A 27,878-nucleotide genomic window follows, 5' to 3' on the forward strand; every position below is an offset into this window, starting at 1 on the left:
TGACCTTTGTGCTTGCAGAGCTGCTTCTTACCCTTTTTTTCCCCACTGCCTGTGCAGTGCTTTTTGCCCTTTCTCAGTTTTGTTTTCCCCAAGGTGCCCCCATCTTGCTGAGGGGCCCACCTGGGCCCTGCGGTGGGTCCATTGGGGCCGGCTGTGCCCAGAACAGAGCAGCCCTGACGTCTCCTCACAGACACCTTCCTGTATCTCCCCGCTGCCAACACCTTGACACCTACATGCAATATTTGACATAAAAGAGCTAACTAGGATGAAATTAAAGACTGCTGGTGTACGTGTGAAAGCAAAACAATGGTCCATTGAGTCTTTTGATGGAGTGACATACCTGACAGACTAAAATAATAAAATTGGGAGAAAATGGAAGAAGCCTGACCAATTCAGTTATAATACAAAACAACTAAAATCTTAAAATACTGAGGAGTAAAATAAAATAAATATTAAGAGAATACTTGTATCAAATATGGAGGAAAGAGAATGAGGAAAAATAGAATATCTTACATTTAGGTCACAGACTGCTGTGTTTGGTATCAACTTTGCTAATAATGTATATGAAGCTCTTCCTCAACAAAACAAAACAAAAAAAATAGCTAGGAACCCAATAATGAAAAGATAACATTCCTAAAAGAAAAAGAAAGTGCCAAATATCCTGAAAAGCGAAAAGAAATTTTATTACAATGTAATAAATTCCAGTATCTTTCAACTATGGTTTACAATAGATTCAAGAGAGAAATGGAGGAAGTAGGAAAATGTATCGTATTAGTGAAGGTTACCCCATTTAGCTGAGGTCTTAGCATGGAAATCTGAGGCTACACCACTGCAAGAATATAAGGTAAAAATAAGACTGGTAGTAAAAGCCAGTTTTATGTCATTTACACCTAGCTGGTGTGACAATGAAAGTATAATTAGCCTGAAGTTAGATGTAATGGAGAGTGACTACAGCTCATGTAAGTGTTTGCTTCTATCCAAAACCAAATGATTACATTCTTTGGTGAGCAATGACACCTGTATCTAAAAAGAAAATGGTGGTTGCACAGATGTACCTGAATTGTTCTTGACTTTTAAAATGGGTAGGTACAAAGAGCAGTCAAGGTGGGATCAGCCTTTAGCTTAGAAAGACAGTATGCTCTTTCCCTTTCTCCCCCCATTTGCCCCAGTTTTGCCAATATTCCAGGTCAAGTAGCAGAGCTGGTGTGGCCAAGCAACCCAGCCTGCACACGGGTTGTCTCAGCGGGCTGGGATAACCACCAAAACCAAAATTCTTTGTCAGCCTGCTTGTGCTCCTTCCACCATTTTGTCTGTTGCCACCTTAATCATGCCTGAGGTTTGCTTGGTTCTGCTCCCTCTTCTGTCATCTGTCAGTGGTTCTGATCTGGCCAAATAGTAAAATTTCTTATGTTGCCTCTTCCCTTCACATTTCTTCCTCTTATTCTTATCTTTCCTTCTTTGCCCATCATGGCATAGGCAGCATGTACCCCAAACAGACCTAGTCCTTTCCATCAGCCTACTCTGACTCGTTCAGATAGGTGAACCTACGTCAGAAAAAAAGTTCAAATCGGCCTAAAATGTCCCAAGATGTCATATTCACTCCCTGAGGACAGATGTACAAGCCACATGTGGGTCTAAGCACTGCCTGCAGATATCCTCATCTCACCCCTCAATTCCCCATCAGTGCCTACCTATCCTGTCTGCTTCAAGGTCTGGTGTTGTGGAAATGTTTGGGGGTTTTTTTACAGGTTACTCAGAAACAGAAGCTCAGCCAGAGGGGTCCTCTCTGGGGAGCTGGCTTGGGTAGGAATGACAGCCAGATCTCCTGCTAACTGCATCTCTTCAGAAATTGTTGTGTGCCACATCTCAAGCCAAATGAGTACTTTCTGTTGGCACCATTAAGGCAGCCTGTATAGAATATTACTGTATAAACAGGTTGTCCACTGCTTTCCTACTGATCTCACTTCTGTGCTGGGCTATGTTGCAAAATGCTCTTGCAGAAGCCTTAGTCACCAGGACCTCCTGTAGAAAAGTAACATGCTGCAGATATTTGTGGAAACATGATCTGCCAAAACTGAAGATGGTGGCATGGGATCACCTCATGGAGAAAGTTCATTAAGGAAGGGGCTTACCACATTGCCACTAGCTTTGTGTATGCAGCTAGCAATAATGTTAAAATCCATGTGAAGGAATGGGTTATAATCTTGGAAGGCAGTCTGGCCTTTAGGTGATGTGAAGTTCTCTATCTCTTTGACCTGGAATAAACTTAATTTGGAAGGTCTAAGAATGTCTGGAGTAATGTTTAATTGTCTTTAGCTCAAAGATTCAAGTATCATACAGGATCTTTGCCAGCTTGCTTTGGCCCAGCTTTGATGCAGGATAAAATAGCTGAAATAGTTAAACATTCTATAGGCAAAAAATAGAGGCCAAAGGAAAGTGTGCATGCTTTCCAGAGTGTTGGAGGATACTGTTTCAGGAAGGAGGAGTCTGTGAGGGTATGGATTACTCCATAGTATTTTAATGTTTGAATAACCTGGGAATTTTTGCATACTGCTCTCAATCTTGATTTGGAGCCTGACCTGGTAGAACAAGGAGGCCAGTTTTGCTATAGTGCGGTGTTTGAGCCAGAGGAAGAGCAACAATGTTAATTTAGGAAACTCCTTTGAGCGGTTTGTCTGGAGAACCTTGTTTTGGTTTGTTTCTTTAATTCCCTTGCAGATTATTTTTCAACTTGGAGCCTAGGTAGTTTTAGATACGGCTTCCAGATAAATTCTTAGCTTTAGAGGCCCTGCAGATCTCTGCCATATTTATTTTCCTGGTGACCTTTGGTGAAATAAGAATAGCCACACGAGTCTAGATCTCAAGCTGAACTCCAAGGGAAATGTGCTCTGACCCCAGAATCTAGATGGAAGAAAGGTCCTCTTCTGCACAGGCATTCAAATAGCCTGAAGCTTTATGGACTGGTGCTTGTCTTCTTGCTGTTTGACTTCCAGGGCCTGAAGGTCTGCTCAGAAAAAATGACAATTGAAAAATCTTCATCTGTCCAGTCAGTTTCCTATGATTTGTGTTTGCCATCAAGTGCTGGATGTCAGTGACTTAAGCAGCAGTCCCTGTACTGAGTTGCATATTATGTTGTTGGTACATGTTTAGATGTATTTATTATTATTTTTTTTTAAGAGAGGGAACAGCAAGAACAATAAGTAATCTTTATAGAGGCTTATGAAGACTCATGGGATGAGTCTCATGGCTGAGGAGTCTCACTGAATGTGCATTGCGCATGTAACTGTACTAGCTGGTTTGAAGATGTCATAAGGCTTTACAGGATAGACAAAGGCAAGATGCTGCATTTCTGAAACCCCACTGCACTAATTCTAAGAAGCTACCTGATAGAACACTGTTGGTGAAACTGCTGAAGCCCTGTCATTAATGAGATTGGAACCTGGTGAAGCTGATTATCAGTCATTGAAATGAATGTAGTTAAGGCTTTGCAAATCCTTGGCAGATTAGCTTTGAAATCAAGCAAGTGAGGAGGGAAGGCAGAAAGAGAAGGGTTCAACAACAGAAAAGGCTAAAAAAGGCCTAGAAATGAGAGGAAAAAAAGATTATTTTCATAGGAGGATTAGTTTGTTTTGTTTTTTTAAAGAAAAAATATTCAGCAACAAAGGAGGATCTTCGTCTATAACAGCAAAAAGGAAATAGAGGAGAACATTAAAAGATATGGGTAACTTTCAGATAGTTATCTTCCCCTGTTAAGCTGTATAGAATGACTTTTAAACGGTTGGAGGTACATGTTAACACACCTAGAAATCAAGGTAAGCATCTAGCTCTTTGTAGAAAAAACATTCACAGATTTGAATTGATTTTGTCTTGCAGATCCACAAAGACTCACCCTGGGCCAGTTGTACATTTAAGTGACAGCCCAAGAGATGAGGGAAAAGTGAGTACAACTAATGGTATAAAATGTAACAACATTTCATAGCCTTTATTTGCCTTAATAGCTCTTTCTTTTTGTTTACACATTATCATCTGCTTTCTTCATGTATTTGCAAGATCATTTATAGTATTTTACAGTTTTTAAGAAAAAAGTTCTCTTTTTACTATTTTAATCAGTAAAATATGTGATACAGACAATATATTGTAATTGGAAGCCAATCAAAATTGTTCCTAGTTAAATAAACTTGAGTTTTACTTACGTAAGAATTGACTAAAAACTGTATCGTGACTTCAGTACTTGGATAAACAGGCTACTATGAAAGCATTATAGCAAGTTTTCATAAGGCAATAAGTCTTTTCTTATACGTGAATAATAATGATAGCAACCCACGTTTGGAACTTGCTGCTGTTTGTGAACAGAGTTGGGAATAACAAAGAGCTGTCCACAAGTGGAAGTAACACGTATCAAAATGTTAGGGTCGTGACTGATACCATCAGGAGGCAAAATCTGAGTTTCATTTGGCTTTATTTGTATGGTAGCTTTTCCAAAACAAAATTTGGTTGCCAGAATACTCATTTTATTAGAGCTTTTTTATTTTTCTGTTGCTACTGAATTTGTGAACATTTTGCCTGTTTGGAAGGGACATTTAACTATCTCGTCCTTTTTGATAATTTTTGCCAATTTCATTTCAATGTGCATTTATAAAGGACTGCATCTTACAAGTGGTGTATCTGTTTGACAGTTTGTCTCACATAACAGCTGATGGTTATTGGAAACTAGCAGCAGTTTGAATTTCTAATACTGATACAGGGGACATTACACTGAAATTAATATGGGTACCAAGAAAAACACTGATGACTACATCTGAATTTCATTTGCATTATCTGTCCTTGCACTTATCCATGTTGCAAGGTGAACTATGTGCAAATCGTGCACTTGCCAGCTAGCTCTCCGACAAGTTAATTCTCTAGGCCTTTTTGGAAGAATAACAAGGGATCGAACAATGTACAATACAGCAAATAAAGTAATTAAATGCTATGAGGCTGGGTGTTTTAGTCTTAAACCAGAAGCCATCAAGAAATGTTATTTAACTATTTATGTCAAAATACCTGATAAAAATAAAGGCTTACTGATGAGGCATAGCTCTTGTTTGCTGGCCACAGCAGAAACTGCTGCTGACCTACCTAAAGCACATGGTGTAGGGAAAAAGGATATGATACTAAAAGAAAAAATTATCTTGTGAGTTAATATCTCTTACAGGAATGTCTTTCACTGTGTCCAAACAGAAACCTAAGATATTTTTACCTCAGTAGAAAGAGAGAAGATTAAAAGGTCCCAGGAAAGGGAGTTAGAGGAGAACTTGTTTGGACATACAGATACTTTTTGCTCAGAGGGCACAGTGGAGGCATTTGAACACTGATGAAGTGTTGTCATATAACAGCAACTACAAAATCAGACAGATAGAATCATAGAATCATTTTAGTTGAAAGAGACCCTCAAGATCATCAAGTCCACCATTAACCTAACTCTGGCACTAAACTATGTCCCTAAGGACCTCATCTATGCATCTTGTTCAAATGTGTAATAGGTAAAAGCTATCAAACTTTTTCCAAATGGTGCTGTGGGTGCTGAAAATGTATATTGATCACAAAAGAGACTGGAGAAGTTAACACGAGATAAATAAATTTCAGGGTTACTGAGGAGGTTTGCAGAATTTTTTCTAAAAGTTTATTAAAGTTAAGGTTAAATGGAGTAATGTCTAGTTGAGGTACAGGCTATCTTTGAATGAGAAAATTACTTAGGCAGAGAGAATATGTGAGGGTATGGTAAGTACTTGCCCTCCTCACGTATGTTGGTTTCGTATTTGCTCTTAGCCATTTAAGAAGATACTGTGATAGGCAGACCTTTTGTTTAATTTACTAGACTTGTTCTTAGGTAATGGAGCTGTTTCAAGATAGTTCTACATACTCTGCTCAGCTCCTCAGCTTCAAGTTAACCAAGAGGTGCTGGTGGGAGAAGTCGGACTCCTCACATCACTTCATTGGGGGCAGCAGATGAAAGTGTTCTTTACCTGTGCTTCAGGACTTAAATAGTGGGTATGAATCAGTCACAATCATTGTTCAAAATACAGATATTCTTGTACTCTGTAAGTACAAGGGTATTGTACTCTGCAAGAATCAAGGGGTATATCCTTCTCTGGGATATCACAAAGTTGTTCACAGATCTGGTCATGTTTCGCTGAAGTAAATAACTAGCATTCGGTTCTGGGCACTGGTGCTTGACAGTCCTAAAATACAGATAAACCTTGCCAAATCTAGGATAATCGTAAGATCTCTTTTTTTGAAAGCTGGGGGAATTTGTGTGATGACTGTGTATTCATCTTTAAAAAAATTCATTAAATTCCCAAAAGTTGTAGTTTATATCAGTGACTGGTGACCAGTTTTTCTGTACCAAAAGAGTAAATGTAATTCCAGAAGCCTTCAGCCATTCAAAATTTTTCTAGGCAAACTATCAAGTCAGACTTTGGAGACAGCCTCTTTTATGAATCCAGCAAGTTGTGGCTGGAAGACAGAAGATAAAAACAATTTGGGCATTTAATGTGTCACCTGAGAACAATTTGGGAACCTAGTTATTAAGTCCATGAAACATAATTATGACTGCCAAATCGATGAATAAGTGTATGTTAGGAACAGTGTGAAGTGCACAGACACATAAGTGGCAGATCTGTAGCAAGCATGATTTTTCTTGCTGACACAGAAAAAGACATTAACTGCAATGATCCGCAGTTTCCCAGCAGCTGGAGAAAGCTTAGTAGGAAGAGGTTTAATGTTATTAACTGTTAGCAGGTGGAGTAAACTTCCTATTTCTGAGTCTGTCTTCTGAGATCTAATAACACTTATTATAAATACAGTGCACATTTGGCAGGCTTGTTTTTGTTGTGTTTTTTGGTTTTTGTTTTTTTTTTTTCCTCCAAGTTGTTTTGTGCTACCAGGGCAAGGAAGGGGCTATCTGGCAGGTACCAGGATGCAATTAGTTGATTGTAAAGAAGAAATCTCCCTAAAACACCATCCTCAAAAGCATTTCATGAGGAAGGATTTGTTAAGTCAAAACGTGGAGCAGCTCCACTAGACAAGGAAGATCTTGCCTGGACTTCTGTGTCCTTAAAGTTCTGTCTAGCCTTCTGCATGATTCTTAACCTAATTAAGCATGAGGTGCCAGGAAACACAAGCTGAAGTGAAAACTTTGGGTTTTTCCTTCCTTCCTTTTTACACATTTTTCTTCTTTGCCCATATTTTCTCCTCCACATGTGTTTATGGATGTGTTATTTTTTTACCTCACTTAATATTACAGATATAGAGCTTGTCTTACAGATCTTTCAAGTGCTTACCATGGCCAAGAAGACTGAATATTTGAATTCCCTATGGTTCAGACAGATCAGAGTTCAGAGCATCATAAATATATTGTCAATGAAACTAGTCACATTCACCCTATTGGAATTCTGACTTCAGTGTCATGCCACAGTACTAGTGTTTTAGCAGTATGGCTATGATCGAAGCAAAAAGAAAGATTCACAGCTATGCAGCAAATCTTATCTTTCAACTTCTTACCTGAAATCACAGCACTTTGTATCTTGCAAATCTGCAGTGTTGTTTTGCATTAAGAATTTCAGGTGGAATGCTGTCTCTGGTAGGAGGTATTTAACCTTTTGGTAATTGCCAGGAGCATGATATCTTTGCAAAAGAGTGATAAAAATCAAAAGACGAGCCTGCTTCACCAGGAAGAAAGACTTATTATGAAACAGGGTCACATACTAAATGCTTTTCTATTTCTTCACTTTCCTGAATACGTTTGTACAAAAACTGAGATGAAAAGAAACCCGGTAGATACAAACTGAACTCGACTGGTTTGGTACACAGCTGCAATACACTGATGCAAGTGCTTGTTATGATGACAGTTAGAAAGGCACTCAGACTCCATAATATATGATTAAAATACCACTTATTGGAGGTAATACAAAAAGGCAAAAGAGGATAATTTTGCTTTAATTGAGATAATGGGAACACCAAGTTGGACCTCCGATAATGGCACAGCACACTGTGCTGATCCCCTCCATGAAGAGGTTTGCCAGCATTTTGGTCTTCAAACATCTCAAAGGATTAATATATATATTTTTTTTCTAATCTATTAATTTCCACTGTCAAGCAAAAGGATGTTCACATGAGAAGATGCTGCCTTACATTAAGATAAAGACAACAACACAAAGGTGCCATAATTGCCATTACCAAGTTGAAGCTGCCTACAGGATTCTTCTTTACAATGAGCCAACTAAATTTTTCTTGTGGCCAAGGAATATGTGCAGCACAACACAAGCCTAAAAACCAAATCCTATCTGCCACAACACATAGCACAGCACGCATCTGCACCTGCTCAGGCTAACTGCTTGTGTGGATCACTAACCCTGGATATAGAGTTGTCTTCCATGTAGGATCACTACACTAACAACAAAAGTGGTCAGAGGAAGACATTTCTTTCTTCACTGTCGCAATGGGAATCTATTATCCCAGAGTACCATATGGCATCCTGACAAAAGTGCTAACCAGTTAGCTGCATGCTTTCTGAACAGGATGTCTTTTCACATTTTCTCTGCTGCTGAATCCCATATGGACCTGTCCAGAGCAAAAATGATAAATATTCTGAAATTTCTCCAGGACAATTTGAATTTTTTTCAGGAGCAGAGTTCTTAAGTAATCAGGTATTGTACATATTCAGGTATTAAATACATTAGCCGTAAGTCATCCCCAGATTAGGTAATACATCTCCACATAATGAATATTCTCCTAGCAATATAAAGAATCACATCTAGTAGGACTGGGAGTATTCCCAGTCCCTTTATAGCAATATTGATGTATCAATTATATTTAACTTGGAAACAAAGTGATGTTTTGTTTAGCAGTCCAGCCAAGTTGCATTTTTATGATTTATGCAAGTTGAGTGATAGAAAAGATGCTGGTAAGGTCTCAGAGACTAAAAGATAGTCTCATCATTCCTCTGCTCAAATTCTTAATATAGAAACTGAAAGTTCTTGCCTGCATTCTGTGATCCATGTATTTACAGAGAAAGAACCACTGTAGTCATCACTGCCAATTATATAATATATTCCATAGCAGAAATGTGTGAGCCTGTCAGTTTGGTCATTCCTAGTCTTCATGTCTAGGACAGACTCCCCCATAGAGGGAAGCAATTTCCAGGATGTCTAAGTAGGCCAGACTTCACATCTCCCATAAGATCTGAAATTAATTGTGTTCAAATAAAGAGTATTCAGTACAATGCAAGATCAATTATTCAGTTGCTTTCAACAGAGACAAGGAGAAAGGATTGTGTTTGTTCTTATTTTTCTCCCTGGCATCATTTTTCTTTGCTTCCATCTTTTGACAAATCTTCTTTGCTGCTATTTCTCAGGTATGCATGCTGATATGACATACTAGATCCAGAAGAAGTGAAAATTGGCATACCGGTTATTTTGGTTTTTAATTTCTAGGAAAGCAAGCAATTAATTCTCTTCAAAGTGAGTTCTTCAAAATGTTTTAAAGCAGTAGAAAGCAGAAATCAAAGGAATATATGTAGCTGAAAGAGAGTTTAATCTGGTGACTCTTTGGTTTTAAGTGATTTCTTGTGTGTCAGTTTTCCCGCCAACCAGGGGCAAGGAAATTAAGACCTGAGAGAAACATGCTACAGTCATGTTTTGTCAACAGATCTACTATTGTCAACACTGTCCAGACACAAAAATCTTGCAGAAACAAACAAACAAAAGGGGGATAAAGCACACTTTTTCTTCCATAGTAGAACTTCAATTGTCAGTAATGAGGAGGAGTTTATACTGAAAGATAATTTGAAAGCAGGGTATTACATTTAGTGCAAACTACAAGCTTGCCCATGAGTTTGGCATTTCTTTTTACAGTGTTTATTTATTTTTTAAAGGCTCTTAAGCCATGAAGTTTTTAAATATTTGTATATACCTTTTGAATCTAAAGCATAACTGTGTTTGTTTCCCTCCTCCAGCTATTGATAGGCTATGAAAATGGGACTGTAGTACTCTGGGACTTACGATCTAAAAGAGCTGATCTGAGAGCTTATTATGATGAGGTAAGAAATTTTCATTTATTCAGAAAAACTGTTCTTCAGCAGATTGTCATATGTCTTATAAAGCAGATGAATATTTATATTAAGGCATTGCTTGTTCTGGAAATACTGTTTGTGCTATGCTTTTGAACAAGTTATTGACAACAGAAATCAAAACCTGAAATCTCTAGTTCTAATGCATTAGGCACTTGTGAGCGTAGTACAACATGGAGCCTCTTCCCCTTGGCTCTGACAAGTTCATCAGCTTCAGCGTGGGGATCCTCGGTTGAGCAGTGTAGTGATGAGCTGACCTGACATATAGCTACATTAGGAATTATATAATTAAGTTTACTGAGTATTACTAGAACATTAATTAGAAGAAAAGACAAATTATTTTGTAGGGCTGTTGATATTACCTAGGACTCTAGATCTGATTAAAACGTTTTCAAAATTGTATTCTCGTAGTTTTGTCTGACAATTGTCTCTTGCCATTTGTAAGCAGATTGTATCAAACACCAATGCAGTTCTTGTATCAATGAAGAGGTTGTTTTAAAAATAGATATATTCCTAGTTATTATTATTTTAGCTTTAGCCCTGGGGAAAAACATACTTTGCTCTGCCAGCCTTCCTGTAAAGTTCACCATGGATGAATGTCAATGCAACTACAACTGAAGGTAGAAAAGGACATTTTCTTTAAAGTGATCCAGGCACTAACTGGTTTCCTGTAGTTCTATTTCCTCCTTTGTTTTGCCACCTTATTATATGTAAGGAGTATACATGTTTATTTTCTCTCTAAAAAGTAATCTAAATATACCTGAATCCTGCACTCTTTCAGTCCTGTTTTCACAAACACACTAACACTACACTGATTTTCAAGATAAAGACTCTGAGCATCCAAATATTCTAAAGGACAGGGTAATCTGGAGTTTAAATAGGCCAGCAGTTAAGCCTCAAAACATGCCCACTAAGTTGTCTGTAACTGACAGTCTGCCTGTGCATGCACTTGTGAAATTTCACCTGTTTTATTACTTAGGCTTGACAGCTTTTCCTTTTACAGCTCTCCTGGGGGGAATCAGTTTATTTGATATCCTCTCTTGTGCTCAGAATTAGACTAAATAAAAGAGGATCTTCATAATACCATTTCCATTCTTTTTGTTTGCTTGTTGAGACAGAGTGGTTGGATATTGTAAATTTCTCATATAATTTAGTTGTTCCACATTTTTCAGTACTGTCCCCTGGACATTTTTTGGCCTTTTTCTGAGTCACGCGCTTTCCTCCTCAGTGGTTACTTGCTGTGTCATTGCCGCATTTTGTGCAACTTGTGATGACTTGCTATCATCTACTGAAATAGTTGCAAGATTCTTCTTTTGTCTTTAAAAGGGTTGGTTGACTAGTTATTTTACTTTATTCCAGACTTTCAGGCTCAAGTTCGATAATGTTCCAGAGCTGCTAGGATTCCTTTAGGAAGCCCCTAAAAAGGGTTGCTTTTTAAATCCTGGGTTATATAGCTTTTGTGAGTCACAAATTATTAGTTTAGCACATGCTACTTGGTATTTGGCACTAAGCCAAGTTTTTAAACCTAAACCACTTCTTACAAATTGTTCACCTATGATCACAGTCCAGAAAACATTGTTCCTGCTTCCCTTCACCCTTCTACCTGGACCTCTGTGCTCTGTGATGTCTGACCAATCTGTTGGTATTGTTATCCTGGCACTGAGCCAGCCAGTTGCAATTGCAGGTTACCTTCTGAGGTCTCAGATAAATTGATGAAAATGTTCTGTATCTTCACTCAGTACTGAAGTCCCTCTTGGAATGGGGTCTGAATGAAATTAATCCAGCTTCAGTTTTCTAACATTATGCTTTCTTTAGCACTGGTTTTGAAAGTTAGGTAATTGCCCTATTGGATGGTGAAAGAACTGGAAATCTCATCTAACTCACCACTTCCCCTTCTGGCATCCTTAAGGATTGTCGGATGGCGTGATTTTTTCTGGCTTATCAGTGGAGCAGATACTTCTGCTTAGTATCAAAAAAATCCCCTGGCACCAGGCTTCTCCATTAAGGGGCACTTTGTGTGTATTGTGAGAAACAGCTGATTTTTCTTGTCTTTGATGGACTGTGAGTGTTCATCACCAAGGCAAGTTCTGTCTTCTCTGTAATCTTCTTCAGATAGCTGTCCAGCTTGGTAATGTCACTGAAAATAAATGTCAGCACCCTCAAGACTCCATGTGAATACTCATCAGTTCACAGGATCAAGCCCCAGCTGGATTTCTCCTGTGTTATCCTTGACGGCACTGGATTTCATCCTCCCCAGACTGCCTATTGAGGAATCTCTCTCTTGTTATTCAGATCTACAGAACTTGTTACTGTGCAGCACAGAAGTGAGAAGCTAACAGCAGATATTTTTTTATACAGAAGAGGAAAGGAGGCTGGTATCTACAAATCTAAGCATTCTTCATTTTTAACTTTTGAGTTCCTTTTTAAGGGACTATATCTGCTGACCTTCCATTGTTATAGAAAGGAATAGTTTCATATATCACTAATTTAAATATATTTATTTTCATTCAGCCACAAGAAATGCTTTTATTTCATTGTCAGTGAGAACCATTATTACAAGGTCTCTTCGTTTAGATTTTTTTCACTATGTTGAGTGCTGTTTTTTTAATTGAGGTCTTAGAAGTAGTGAACAGACAGCTCAGCTGGAAGAGGTCCTCTGTATTTGCACACCTGAACACTCAGCTAACAAACAGATCATCAAGAAACAACAGTTCTCAATCCACTTGGACATCAGCACTGTAAAATTTTGCCTGTCCTTTTTAGGCTGCATGCATTGTCGTGCCAGTGGGATACTTCATATCACACGAGACTTAGACATGGATACAAGACTTATGTTGGAGATATCTTCTTTGGGTGCTCTTATGACATGAAGATGAGCTGCTTTCTACAATATTAACAGGTTATGTCCAATACTTGAAGAAGCACGCCGTCACATTTTCCTTCCCATCCAGATTAACATCATGGACATATTGCTCCTGGAATAAACAGCTCGCTGAGACAACCCAATAGCTTACAAGTGGTGGAGCTGAAAACTCTGTCCTGTGTTCACAGACCTGCAATTGCAGCATTAGCAGCTGCATTCCGTACTCCACCTCCATATGCTATACTTCATGTCTTAAAGACTGGGAACCGCTCATAGATAAAACATATCTGGTCATTTCGAATGTGAGAGGTTCTCACTGAGGACAGAAAAGGCTGTACAAGTTGTATTATCTGTAACTTCTCTACTTGTTGTTCTTGTAAGCCTGTATCTTCTCTTTAAAGCCTTTCCCTGGTACTTAGCATTTTCTCACTGAAGCTAAAAGTAGTCCTGTCTCTCTTTTAGACCCAGTGATGACCAGTTAGAGGGTACCTCAGTTTATCAACTGCTAATATAAGGAGTTCTCTACTGTGTCAATGCTTCTCAAGAGACATTCTCTTTTGGACTACCTGGTGCCATAGTAGAGCTTGAACCTGCTGCTAAAGTATTGTCTGTCTGCTCTTCAAGATGTCAGCTGCAGACTTTTTTTTCTTTGTTTGATGATGGTTGTCATCTCAGTGGCGATATGTATGAGATATTCAGGGCCTTTCAATCAATGCTCCTATATGATGCTCTCTGTAAAAGGCTTTCCTTGCAAACCCTTTTCTAAATTCCTTCAAAATTTTATTTCCATTCATTGGTATAAAAAGAAGGCATGTAAATAAGACAGATCCTTCAAAGGATTCTCAAGTTATTGTTGGTAGTTGTCAGACCCAAAAAAAACAGCCGTCTTCACAGGCACACTGTTTAAAAGTTTGACAGGTTGTGTTGACACACATTCAGAGCTTCCTGAAGCATAGTCATCATCTTTCATTAGAGTACATCTCCAAAATGAAGCTGCAGGGTTCACAGAGACATTTGCCAAATGACATCTCCATACCTTTAACAAGCACTATACGATTATGGAATTATCAAATCAGATATGGCCCTTGCTTTAGTGGTCCTGCAGTACTACTAACACAAAGTATTCTTAAGATTCAAGCAATAGGATGAGACGAGTATGATGCTTGTTCAAAGTATGGTTAAAAGTGGTCCTAGAGTCCACATGAGTTCTTCTCAGTGGAGGAGGCTTGTGGTTGAAGGAACTGAAACGTTGTTGGGCATGCTTAATTTTAGCACATGCTGAGTATGAGAGAAAATGGAATATATATGCAACCACTGTGGGTATTGCAGAAGGAGAAACACACCCAATCTGGAGTGATATGCTTTATGTGCATACACTGTGTGAACATTCACATGAGTCACTCACCGTGATGAACTCCTGTTCTACGCAAATAACTGCTCCTTTTTTGTGTAGATTCTAAAGAAGTGGATCAGAATGCTAAACATATTCTACTAGGGAGAAAATTAGCCTTATTTAGTACCACCTTTCAGTATTAGTTGTGACTCCCAGCTGAGATGTCCAAAAGCAATTCTCAGTATTTCTTGCCTGTTTGGGGGGCAAAGTCTAACAGGTGAGTTTGATTTGCTGCTATGCCAACTGTCTGTGAGAGGAGCATTCCTCCTCAGCTCCACGCAACAGGAGCTTTTTGCTGGCAGGTGGCACCTGGCAGCTGAGAGGCAGTTTAACAAGCAGCTTGGTACAATTTTCAGCTGCTAGTTACCAAGCTCCTGCTCAGACACAGCGACTGTAACCTTGTGCAGTGTTTCTATATGTGATAACGCATCAAGAGCAAATTCAAATTTGGCTTGATAGCAAGCATGAATGAGCTTATGTCAGAATTAATTTGCACAAGGACAGACAAGCCTTCAGTGTAAGTGCAGCAGTGCTCCCCACAGATCTAAGGTTCTTACTACCTGAGGGCAATGGCATTGGACTCTGTATGAACCATCTTTTTCTGTTGTAGTTTGATATCTTCTGGATCTTTTAGGGGAGTTGTGTGTCAGCCCCCCTCTGGTAGGTACAAGTTTGATTGATACCCATTATGTGACTTGAAGATAAATATCTAGAGTTTGCTTTGTTCATTGAATCTTTGTTGGCATTACTAGCTTACCGGTGTATTAGCAAAGGATTCATATACAAGGCATGTCAGATTCCTATTAAAACATCTGGATCATCTTAATGCAAAGGCTCATTTGTGGCAGTGTTGTCTGGCCTCATGACCTGAGTAAAGTTTTGGGAAAGGGTCACAGCCTTTTTGTTGCTTTCTTGTGATATTCCCTCCAGACCATGAGACGTTAGTAGCTCTTATACTTATTAAAAGGGGAAGACCAACAGGGGGGTTTGAATAGTGATCAGTAGCACTTAGGTTTCAGCTTAAGAAAAACTGATATGAACAACTCCAATGCTGACTTCTGAATATCTAGGTATGATTTTAAAGTGATTTGAATAAATCAGGTAAATGGCCATTATACAACCATGAATGCATGCAAGGCCTTAGCATTTCCCGAGTTGCAAACATGGAAATTTATTAAACTGCATTAAAAAATAGGTGTCTTTCATTTACATTTACATAAAAAACATATTGTGTTTCTTGCTATTTGGCAGCTAACATTTCTGGAAGGAAAGTGGATTCAAGGGAAAATGTTGTGAGTTTGTGCTCCTGGAATACAATGAAACAATATTCTGTTTTGTCAGAAAATGGCTTTTGTTAGTTTGCAGCACATACCAGTGAAAATAAGGGACTTACACCATTATTCTTTTAGTTAGTTCAATGTAATTATGAATGTTTTCAGTCAGTTCCACTAGTTATGTACAAAATCCAAAGAATGGTCTATTAATTTTTGAAGTGTGTAGGAGTGTGATATTCCTCATCTCTAATGGATTATCTGTTTCAAAAGTGTCTTAAATCATTGTTTTGTTAAATGCCTATATCAATGAGACAATCCCGGTCTCTAGTGATTTTGGTTTTATATTGAACATGCTGGATTTCTGTGTACTTGCTCTGAAACTTAAGCATGTGGGAGAAAAAATATTCAAGAACAGAGTGCTACTTCTACTTTTTCTAAGTAGTCCTCTGAGGAAGACTGCATGTGTTGTGTGTTACCTGTGAACCTTGTTACGCAGAGTTCCCTGTACGTTTGCTAGCTGAAGTGGTTCTAAGGAGAGCTATCAGACAGGTTACAGTTGCACTGTGTGTCCCTTTGTCTTCTACTTTTCCCTTAATACCCTGATCCTTCAATTTTGGTCTGATTCAGTACAAGCTTTTATACATTCTTATGTTATTTTAGCATTTATAATGATTTTTTTTTCCCTTGACTAGCAGTCTATTACAGCCATTGGTTGCTAAAAAGTGCTGGCAATAGCCTTCAAACAAACAAGAACCATCCAACTGTTCATGTACCATTACACTAATATAATCCAAAGTCATACCTTCAAATATCATTAGTGTAAACACTGTGTTACATTTCGATCTCAAGTTCTTATTTCATTTCTGTAGGCTATTCATTCAGTTGCTTGGCATCATGAAGGGAAACAATTCATGTGCAGTCATTCTGATGGCAGCTTGACCCTATGGAATCTGAAAAGTCCTAACAGACCATTCCAGACAACGATTCCACATGGTAATTTTAGTAGTTAAAATGTATAACTAAGAAGCAATACAATATTCTCTATGCTGTTTGCTAATATATATGGGTTTTTTATTGTATCTCTGATCCAGAGTTGCTTCTTGCAAAAATATTTTAATCTGTAAAGTAACTGCAAAATATGATAAAAATCAGAGAGCAATTTTGATCTAACTTTTTTTAAATTGTTGTCATAAATACCTCTTACCAGGAAATATTTCTCTAATGTCTTCTTTTATCCAATTCATCTTAATAGTCTACTGCTGGTCTTTGACACCTCCAGGCTATGGGATTTTCACATTTCTTTATATTTTGTACTTATATGCTCGTATGTTCAGTTTTCACAAGAAGTAATACATTTAATCCAAAGCGCTGTGTTCCTTGATATAGAGGTAGTACGAGGCTTCCCAAGTCACTGCAATGAGGAATTTAAAGGAGCCATATTAAAAAATAGCTGTCTTTTATGGCTGGGACTTTATATGCCATTGATTGCTATAAACAAGGTTAAAAGTTATTAACTCTATTGCAAATCAATACATTACCAAGAAGCTTGACTGGGTGGAGAGGGAAGAAGAAGTGGAAGACAAGCTGTACATACCCCAGAAAAGTTTTAGCATTTTCTTAAATTTCCTAATTCCTTTTATTTTTTCATTTTTAATAATAGAATTGTATTTATGTTGGAAGGTACCTCTCAGAGGGCCCTCCAGTCAAGTTGTTGTCGAAAGCATAGGGTTTCTGAAGTAACAAAACCAAAATTGTTGGGTTTTTTTTTGATTTACAAGTAACTTTTCTCTGACTGGAAGAAAGTACTGAGTCATAATTAACCAAGAACCCATGAATTTCAATTGTACATGTCATTTGATTTTATCACTCAACTTGGTACACTCCAGAGCATATAACATTTTGTCAACAAAAGGAATTGACTCAATCTAAGAATGACTTAAGAAACAAATAAGCCATTTATAGTCATAATGTGTTCAGAAAATTGGTCAAATTCACTGATTATTAGTTGTGTCATCCTTCTCAGTTATCTTCATGGTTTTTAGACATCTTTGAAGTGTGATCTATGTTTATTTAGCTGTATGTGGCAGTAAAACCATAAAGCCACAATAAATGTAATTAATTTAGGCAAATGCATATTTTTTTAAATAGGAGCTAGTACTCATCATCTTCTGTAGCTTTAAAGTTCCATTCTCCTACTGCTTATACAGTAGCTTCAATGTGTATGTCTTAGTTTGATAGTCTTGTTATCATGATGTTTTAATACAGCTTTCACACTCTTTCTTTCCTTAGGAAAAATTCAAAGAGATGGAAAAAAACCTGAATCTTGTAAACCAATTCTTAAAGTCGAGTACAAGACCTGTAAAAGCAGGTATGTTTTTAATTCTGTAATTAACTCAATGTAACATTCCTGAGTTAAAATTGGTTTAGAATCTTTCCCTCTTTCTTTTTGAAAAGCTATTTATCATCATCCAAATGTACTAAGCCCATAATGGAAAGAAATGTACTATGTAAACTAACAATTATTATGTTGGCTTTTTTAATACAGTGAACCATTTGTGATATTTTCTGGTGGATTGTCATATGATAAGGCTTGTCGAAGACCAAGTTTAACAATCATGCATGGGAAAGCGATTACAGTTCTAGAAATGGATCACCCTATAGTTGATTTTTTAACTCTTTGCGAAACCCCATATCCAAATGGTGAGTTTAACAACTAAACACTGTTATGGAGAATATAAATTATCTTGTCTCATACCTTAATTCCATCCCAGGGACTACCATTCTCACAGTTGTCTCCATCTCAAGAAAACCACATCACTGAGAATAACTGGAACTTGTTTGTATTATCAATATAGGAAGCAAGGGATGAGTGGACGATAAAGTACGCCTAAATCTCCAGATACAAGATTGAAATACCTGAGCTAGTGAGAGGAAATTTTGCTATTAATCAGACATAGGTGCTTATATTTCTAACATTTTTCATGACGCTGAAAATCTACAGATTACTAAATTAATGAATTTAGCCTGAATTGAACTGTTAAGAAGTGTCTTGCTGCCTATAGTGGGGCTGCCAAATCCCAAAGTACATTCACAGAAAACAGAAAGTAAATTAAGAAAAGCTCTAAGTGAACAAGAAACTAAGTTTAGCATTTTAAGTCCTCAAGCAGAAAAGTAAAATAAGCCTTATATATGTAGCTAAATGAAATACATATTAAAACCACTTTGTAAATATAAAGTGCATATGTGTTGCAATGTCATGCAAAAAATTAACTTTCAGTAATCAAAGTTAGTTTGGGCCTTCATTTAACTGTGGCAAATACAGTGACACTTCCCAGTATTAAGATTTAGTAGCCCATTCGGCTCACACACTAATATCTAAAAATTTTGCTTTAACCCATCTTATTCACAGCCTTGTATAAAAAGACATGACAAATAATGTGCACTCACAGCTGGCCTGAAAGGAAGGTAAAATAGTTGCTGTCAATTTCCTTGGCCTTTTGGTGCCAGTCAGCTGAAGAGTATACTCTGAGCTTGTACATACTGGAATGGTTTGCTGCTGTTGAAAAGAGAGTAACGATTTCACATTTATATTTTTTGAAATAACTTCTGTGCTGTGTAAACTTATGCATCAAGGGAAGCATTTATTTGTTATTTTAATTATTTATTTTTATAAACAAAAAAATCTGAACTATATAATCTCCTAAAGAGTGTATGAGAGGAAGGACTTTGTCAGTATCTGAATCGTACACAGCAAACTTACAGGATTCCTTTGGGTTTCATATGGAAATTTGGATATTGTGTATCATCAAGTGGATTGGACCAACTGTTCACAATCTGTTTTTGAAGAACAGCTGGACACAGTAGAACTGTCACTACTGGGAAGCAAAAACACGTTCTCTGTATAATAATTGGATTCACCAATGCAGTAATACACACAACTACTTATTCATATTCTATTTCTTTCAATATAACATAATGCTGGCATACTACATATAATATGCCAATTCTATTTCTGCTATGTGTGTTGATCAGCCATACTGCCCAGAAGAAATTTCTCAGTTCCTGTCTGGCTCTAGCTTGCAGGTGTGTTAGTTTGTGGATATGTCTAGGATTTGTACCTCAAAACTTTAGTTTAATATACTGTGAGCATTTAGAGAACATAAATATGACTTGCTTGTTTAAAACAACTAGCAGGAAAACTCCATGTCTTCTGTGCTTGATTCCTTGCTTACAGAATTTCAAGAACCCTATGCTGTAGTTGTGCTTTTGGAAAAAGATCTCATTGTAGTTGACCTGACACAAAGCAAGTAAGTATGAAGTCTTATATAAAGTTATTTGTATATCTTAACTGTCCAGCAAATGATGATAAAAATCCAAATGTTATCGTGCAATGTCATTTTACTATCCAAAATAATTCTCTCTTGGTAGTAATTCACTCTGTGTGTTTACCTCCACGCTAAGAGCTGTTAATCAACAGGAACTTATGATAGTATTTGTTCTTAAGTTTGAGAATAAATCTATATCTGCGGTCCCTTCAGCATAGCCATCAAACATTCACTTAACATCAAAGTTAAGTAATACTTGGTCACATGCCGAATTATGACTTGGACATGTGTTTTGGAAACCAGATTTGACTACCACTTATATGCATGCCTGACTTCACTAGACTCTGCAGAGACTACCACTTATATATTTACTCAAGTATCTTAATAAATAATGGCATTGATTAATAGTGGATCTAAGAGATTATTTCATGATCCAGTTGCTTGTTTAAATGACAAATAGTTCTTTCACATCAGAATCAATGTTCTTATCAAAGGGGAACTATGCATCACGTAATGTAGCATCCAATTCTTATTTATTTTGTTCTGCCTCCAACACTACCAGTTATGTACATCCACATTCACACTGGTATAACTAGGAACAGATTTTGCCCTTAATGTCTTGAAACATTTTAAGTGAATCATTTTCTGATCTCACTTTCAGGAAGAATTCAAATTATCTCAGCAATGTAAAATGTAACTGAAATCAGAACTAAATTTCCTACATTTTTTAATTGTAAATAACATTGTATAATCTGCCAGAAGTGAGGCCTTCCTTCTTATCAGACCGTCCAAATTGATGGAAGTGAGAAATAAATTGCAATCTACTTCATCTGTTATTGTAGTTGCTCATTGTAGAATCATTACTCTACCAACCCAGTAAGCTGAGCTGCTCAATGTAAAATCCACAGCTGTACAAGGCATTGTTAGGTCATAGCATATATCATATCCATGAACCTGAAGCTTCTAGAGAATGTTTCTCTTCTGTATAAATAAGATTTTGAGATGCTGGGAAAAAATAGTTCGTAATCCTTGTTCACACAAGTAGTCCTACTAGCCTTAGGAACTCTTAATGTGAGTGGATATTTACATTACAAGAGCATTCTTGTCACAGCTGCGAAATTTTTATATCTTTATTTGAGTAACTACGCATTATTATTGACATTAAAACCAACACATATGTTTGAATAAATAAGGGGAAATGTACTTTATTAGTATTTATTTTACTTAGATTTTGTTATACGTTTTAATATAAGAATATATTTTCTGCTATTATTCAGTGTGTCACAGTGCTTCTAATAAATTGTCTTCTTTAACTAGTTTTCCAATCTTTGAAAATCCATATCCTATTGACATTCATGAGTCACCTGTTACCTGCACAGAATATTTTGCGGACTGTCCTCCAGACTTGATTCCGGTACTCTATTCTGTAGGAGCAAAACATAAAAAACAAGGATACAGCAATAAGGTAAACAAAACTAATTTATTTTTTTTTTTTAAACAAAGAAAGTGGATGTGCAACCTATGTTTTTGTAAAAATCTTACCAAATGGCTTTAATTTTACTTATTTAATAATCACTTGCAAGTCGGCCCAACCAGCAGCTTAGCAGCATGCTTTCAGCCTGGTATTTGTCCCTTAGAAACACCATTACTTAAGTACAGCCATTAATGACCATTATATATGACTTAATTGTTAGGCTGCTGGATTTATGCCGGATCAAATTGAGTTAAAGGAAAGCCATCAGTGTACAACTCAAATTTGCATGGATATGTTATTTCTGTCAAAGAAAAAAAGTGAAAACATTACAACTGAAAGAAGTTAATCTAAGAGCGTCATGAAAATTGTGGATTGACAACGTCTCTGTGGAATTTTTATTAAATAGGGATATTAATAATTATTTTACTGAGCTACCAGAGTCTTTACATAATGGTTTTAGAATAGGACAAGATGCAGAAATAACAAGAGGAAATGCAGTAATTTTAAACATTTTAAGCATTAATCTGGTTTATGTTTTGACTAGAACTAATCCATCAAAATAAATTGGAAAAAACATTGGGTAAACTAATCAGACATCAACAGTTTTCTACGCGTATTAAAAGTAGTATTCTCCTTGGAATTGCCTTGTTTTCCACGAACTGAGAAGCTGGGCCCTGTCTGCTTACTTTGGATCTTCATTCAGCAAAGTGCTTCAGAAAATATTCTTTTTCTCTCATTTTAATTTTTCTGCTTTTCTATCCTTAACTCATATACATTGTTTCCCAAACTTTACACTGCCTACCTGTATTCATTGCATGCGGTCTTGTGTGCTTGCTTTATTTGTGCACATACAAATATCCACTCTGAACATAGGTACCCACTCATTTGCCACCCACCCATTTCTGTACCTACAAGCATCCACTCCATGTATCCACATAACCAGTTTGTGCTCCCAGGATTTTTTCCCACCCACTCATCCCCTGCACACATCCTCACCCACCACACATCCTGCACTCATCCTCACCCACCCTGCACGTATGTCATCCTCCACATCTTGTGTCCATACCTGTCAGCCTGTAGGCACAGACCAGCATTTCTCTCTACCAGCCTAGACCAAGGAAGAGAATCTTGCCACTAGTAACAAAAGGCAGAGAAGAGATGATTATTTCATCTGTAAAAGTTGGATTGCCTTATCTGATACCTCATGGCATCATGCTCAGACCCAGCTTCTTTAGTAATCTTCATCCTCAAAATAGATTCTCGATCGATTCAGTGTCCTATAGAAACTCCATGAGTCAAGCAATCTGAAAAGAGTAGCTGAGCTGTTTTTCACTCCTTCCTCTAGCACCTATTTTGGATAGTTCAGTGTTAGCTGTGAAGAAATATTTTAAAAACATAGAACTTTAATTGATAACATAAAAATGTTATTAAGTTTCTAAAGCCTTAATTGATAATGTAAAAATGTTAATGAGTTTTAAAAGCTTTGAATGTTATGCATTTTTGTTCCTATTATGAGTTGTATTGCTTTTGGAAGAAAATGTTGTTTACTCTTGAGTTTAAAAATAGACCAAGCAAGATTCATCAGAATTAGTTATAATCTCTGTGCTCTTGTTGTTTGTTTAGGAGTGGCCTATCAGTGGTGGAGCATGGAACCTTGGAGCTCAGACATATCCTGAAATCATCATTACAGGGTGAGAATGAAACTGAGGATTGGTACTTTTAAAACATTAGTGTCTACAGCTTAAGTTTGTGGGTTGGCTATAGATAAGAGTTGACCCTTCACAGAGTATGCATATCCTGGCCTCTTCCTTTGAGGTACATAGCTTTTTACTTGTCAGCACAGAAATTCCCATTTGCTGTAGAAAACAGAACTTTGTACTCAGGGATGAACTACCAACAGGAATTACCATCTGAGGCCCCCATGATAAACAGCAAGTCTCTGTACTCATGATGTTTGGGTCTTTGAAAAGGAGAATCTATTGCAAAATACTATTTTGGTCTTGAAGGGCATAGATAATAGTATTAAAGAGGGGAGCAGCTATTCTTCTGTAGCTGCTGCCCTTTGGCCTTCTGAAGACTTTGTATATGGGGACAGTTTGGGGATCCATTTTAATACCCCAGCCTTAGGGAGTGTGTGTTGCACTGGGGTGATTTTTAGCTTGTGAGTGGGGAGACAGAAGGGCTCAGGTTGCAGTAGAGGCCCCATGATCAACGCCATGCTGTAAAACAGAAGCTATTCAGCTATGGTGGAATCTGTGTTTCCTTCTGGTCTCAGCCATGCTGATGATAGCAATATATTTGATAAATTGTTCTTTTCAATGATACTTAACACCCATTTTTAAAAAATAAGATTACAATGTGTGCAGTAGTACCAATAAGGCAATGAAGGGATTATTCTCATATTAGACAGAAATGTCTCCTTTCTCCAGCTTTACTTCAAGGATGATCTTATGTTAATACAAAGAAGACAGCTGTAAGGTATTAAGCAAAATGAAGTTACCCTCTGTCTTTTCAAAGTTTATTACATATGGCATTTTCAGAGTGCATAGAGTTGATGCTGGCCCACTGCAAAGCCAGTTCTTAAACTTGCTATTAGTATGGGAGTTAATTTCTTGCTGTTGCATTCTTAAAATTCATAGCGGGCTTACTTGTCTGTAGGAAATGCATGAAAAAGTATATTATTAACCTAATCAAGCTAATAACAAAATATTTTCTTATAGTTAAGATATACACCTATTATTATATATTGTCAGTAAGGTGTGGAGAGTTACCACAGGAACAAAATACAGTTTTTCTGCTTATATTTAGCACTCACTAAAAGTAGAAGATATTTTAGAATTGCATCTTGTTTTAACACATTTAATTTTTATATTTTTTTAAGCCATGCAGATGGATCAGTAAAGTTTTGGGATGCTTCTGCCAGTAAGTTTCTAAAGTTCCCTTTTATATAACGCTGACAAGTCACTCACACACACACACACACGCATATATATATATAAAACTTGATATTTAACAGTATGAGTAGTAATACTTGGAATGATATAATTAGGAATAATGAGGTGAAATTAAGCAATATTTTATTAAATTAGGAAAAAAAAACACTGCTAATGAGATATATTCAGTAGAAAACAGTGGAAGTCTGTAAGAGGAATAAAAACTCCAGATCCAGCATACCAAAGCCTTTGAAGGATGAAATGTTGATTAAAAAATTGCTTGTTGTATGTATAAATAGGTCTAATTAGATCTAATATTCAGTTCCAGTTGTCACGTCTCTTCTATTCTGAGCACGGCATCGTTTTTACAGCTAAGTAAAAGTAAAATATTAAAATACAATAACACACCTTAATGCATGTCTAATCTGGTGAGGGTGCAGAACACCTAAATCTTTTCTTGTCCAGTGTCAAGTTCCAGGAAATAATTGGGAAGCATTTCCATTCATCTTAGCAGGAAAAGCTTTAGAAAGTATTTGTTCCATACATTCTAGCTATAACTTAACAGAATCACAGAATCGACTGGTTTGGAAAAGACCTCAGAGATCATCGAGTCCAACCCTTGGTCCAACTCTAGTCCGTTTACTAGATCATGGCACTAAGTGCCATGTCCAGTCTCAGTTTCACATACCAAAAAGCAGTACTTTTCCCTACAAAAAATATATATGGTATTTATTAAAAATATACATACATTTTGGTTGAAAGTTAGAATATTCTGGTTCCAGTATTTTGTGTTTCAAAAAAGTTGTAGCAGAATTGCCTTGTATTCTGTCTCTTCTGTGGTACAGGGATGTCTAGGTAGAATATCTGAAAGTTTGAGGTATCAGTTTTTAACGTAAGAGTGTGAAATACACTTCTGTATCAAATATGAGACACAGATAAATTTACTTTGACCCTAATAACCAGTATGTAGTCGTATGTATCTTATACACAGAGTATAAGATACCTAAACTGCCTGCTGCTTCCTTGTTGTGCCCCAGCATTGTAATGATTAATACTGCTACCAAGTCCAGCCAAGTATAGGGCATGTTTACAAAATTTAATGTCAGCTAAATCTGATTAATTGGTCAGGTAGTTCCCTTTCTGCTTAGTACCAAGTATTTTTCACTCATCAGGATGGAAAAGGACAAAATAAGGATTTCCAAAGCCTCATGTCACAAAGGAATTTTACATAGGCTTGTCAAGTGAACCTGACTAGGATGTGAGTTTTTTTCTCATTTGTCTGTTTGGAAATGGAGGAAAACAGATACATGCTGTTTATAGTATACATCTTCCAGCATTTTCAAATTACGGTGAACACCAAAAAGAAAAAAAATCTAATGAGATCAACAGGAGTTTATCTGCAAAGACAGAAGCTCGAGAGAGCCTTAATATATTAAAAAAAAAAATATATATATATATAGGATAATGACTTTTATTTAGAGTAGTGTGAGGCATTAGATCTTCTCTAAGGCATATTTGATTACATATTTATGCTTTTGACAAGAATGTGCGAATACAGGCATTAAAGTCAGGGTGAAGCAATACAGACTGTTGCAAGACCCCAAAGCATTTAGCATAGACAGTGGGCAGGGACCAGTGTGAAAGTCAGTTGCTCTGTAATTCTGGCAGGAATGGGGGAAGGAAAAAACTTCTCACAGGGAGTATAAACATCACCCACTAATCAGTGTGCATATGCTAAAATAGGATTTTTTCTTAGAAGTAAAAGCTTAGATGCTCATGAATATTCACAATCCCTTCAACAGTAATGGAACTTCTTAAGTGCACCTCTGATGTCCTGGTCTTAGTCCTGCTTTCCAGGGCATGTACTGTGTTACCGGTACCATACTTGGTGCTTTTCATTTGCAAGGTTTTAATTATTGCACAGGTTCATTATTTCCAAGGTCTTAACTTTCTTAATAGAGTTCAAATTTCATTTGAGATTTCATAGCAAACATAGTATCCTACCGGTATTTGAAAGCACAAAACACTTTGCTTTTAGACATGTTTTAATTGTGTAATTTTGTATCTGAAAGCACAGATTTGTGGGAGACGGGATTGCTAAGCCACTGAAGCAGGTTCCAATTGTATCTTTGCTCAAAAGCCATTGCTGGTTTTTATTTGCCCTTGTGCAGATGGTATCTAGTAATTCACAAAAGCACAGAGAGTCTCCCCTTGTAATTGTACCTTATGATTCTGTAATTCTTATACATGTGCCCATGACATCTGATTTGACATGACACTCTAGATTTGCCACTGGGACTAAGGGCATCTTCTTCTCCTCCAGGCCTTCATACGATTCTTTGTTATGGCACAACTGAAAAGGAAATGGGAAATGAAGAATTTTGTAACTGATTTGCTTAATGTTAGTCAGTATTTTTTGTATGTTTTAATATATTCCAGTTACTCTACAGATGTTGTACAAATTAAAAACATCAAAGGTCTTTGAAAAACAGAAAACAGGAGAAGGAAAAGCAACAGCTGAGATTGTAGAAGAAGATCCATTTGCTGTTCAGATGATGTACTGGTGTCCTGAAAGCCGGATTTTCTGTGTGGCAGGAGTTTCTGCATATGTGATCGTTTACAGGTTCAGCAAACATGAAGTGAATACTGAAATTTCAGTAAGTCCTTCAAAATTTGTCTCATATAAAAGAACAAAATTTATAAATTCAATCAGCTTGCTGTGTCTGTGCTCATATACTTGGAAAAAAAATAAAGTTGTGTAAATATAGGCTTAAGGAAATTCCATTTAAAACCTTTTGGGTGAAATCTCGATCCTACTCAATAAGTGACAAAAATATAACTGAGTTTTAGGAGCCAACTTTCCACTTTTTTGCTTTAATAGTAACATACAGTACAGATTTCAGACATAGTTTGCTTTTAAGACTTTAAAATATATTTATTTTATATTTATATCTCTGTTGTACTTACCTGCTTTAAAAATACCGTCTGATGTATGTTTTTATCAGATAATCTGCATTGTGTATGTACATCACAATACTCTCTTTAACTCAAGTTTTTAATCTCTTTAATTTATGATCGTAGTGTTTGTACCACAAGGGGACTGAAAATTATTACTGGCTTGAACAAAATAGAGTTGATTTTTATTTATTTTTTTTTCTGGCTTATGATGACTTCATTTCCCTAAAAATGGGCATTATATGAAATGCCAGGTTATTTATGGCTAAGCACTTGATATTTTCCTAAGCTTTCTGTTGTTTAATCCTGTTCAAACACTCATTTTTTTTGTCTTCATGTCTTAAGCAGCCACCTTATTTGAGGTAGAATCATACAGTCCATGTTCTTTTAACTGCACTGTGGTCAGCTGGTACTTATCGTTGTACAGCAAGTCTGACTTTGGTTTAAACCTTGCATTTTTGCACAGGAGCCAGAACCACTGCTAACAGTGTGGCTGAACAACATTTAGAATATAAAATAACCTTTCTTAAGTCTAAGAAGTTGTTTAAGAGAC

The 27,878-nt window shown here is 36.9% G+C and overlaps 1 protein-coding gene across 11 annotated transcripts in view; it reads left to right on the plus strand.

Annotated features, from left to right (window-relative positions):
- The window catches only part of STXBP5L (syntaxin binding protein 5L), a 201,006-nt gene that overhangs the window by 105,595 nt on the left and 67,533 nt on the right, over positions 1-27,878 (plus strand). For all 11 annotated transcript variants that reach the window (XM_065077508.1, XM_065077491.1, XM_065077554.1 and 8 more), the window contains exons 6-15: positions 3,874-3,937; positions 9,995-10,078; positions 16,508-16,631; positions 17,928-18,006; positions 18,184-18,338; positions 19,873-19,945; positions 21,281-21,428; positions 23,061-23,128; positions 24,319-24,359; positions 26,810-27,027. In XM_065077508.1, coding sequence (XP_064933580.1) covers positions 3,874-3,937; positions 9,995-10,078; positions 16,508-16,631; positions 17,928-18,006; positions 18,184-18,338; positions 19,873-19,945; positions 21,281-21,428; positions 23,061-23,128; positions 24,319-24,359; positions 26,810-27,027 — 1,054 coding nt within the window. The remainder of the gene's footprint in view (positions 1-3,873; positions 3,938-9,994; positions 10,079-16,507; positions 16,632-17,927; positions 18,007-18,183; positions 18,339-19,872; positions 19,946-21,280; positions 21,429-23,060; positions 23,129-24,318; positions 24,360-26,809; positions 27,028-27,878) is intronic.

Source organism: Columba livia, chromosome 1 (genome assembly GCF_036013475.1).
Source record: "Columba livia isolate bColLiv1 breed racing homer chromosome 1, bColLiv1.pat.W.v2, whole genome shotgun sequence".
Classification (NCBI taxonomy): Eukaryota; Metazoa; Chordata; class Aves; order Columbiformes; family Columbidae; genus Columba; species Columba livia.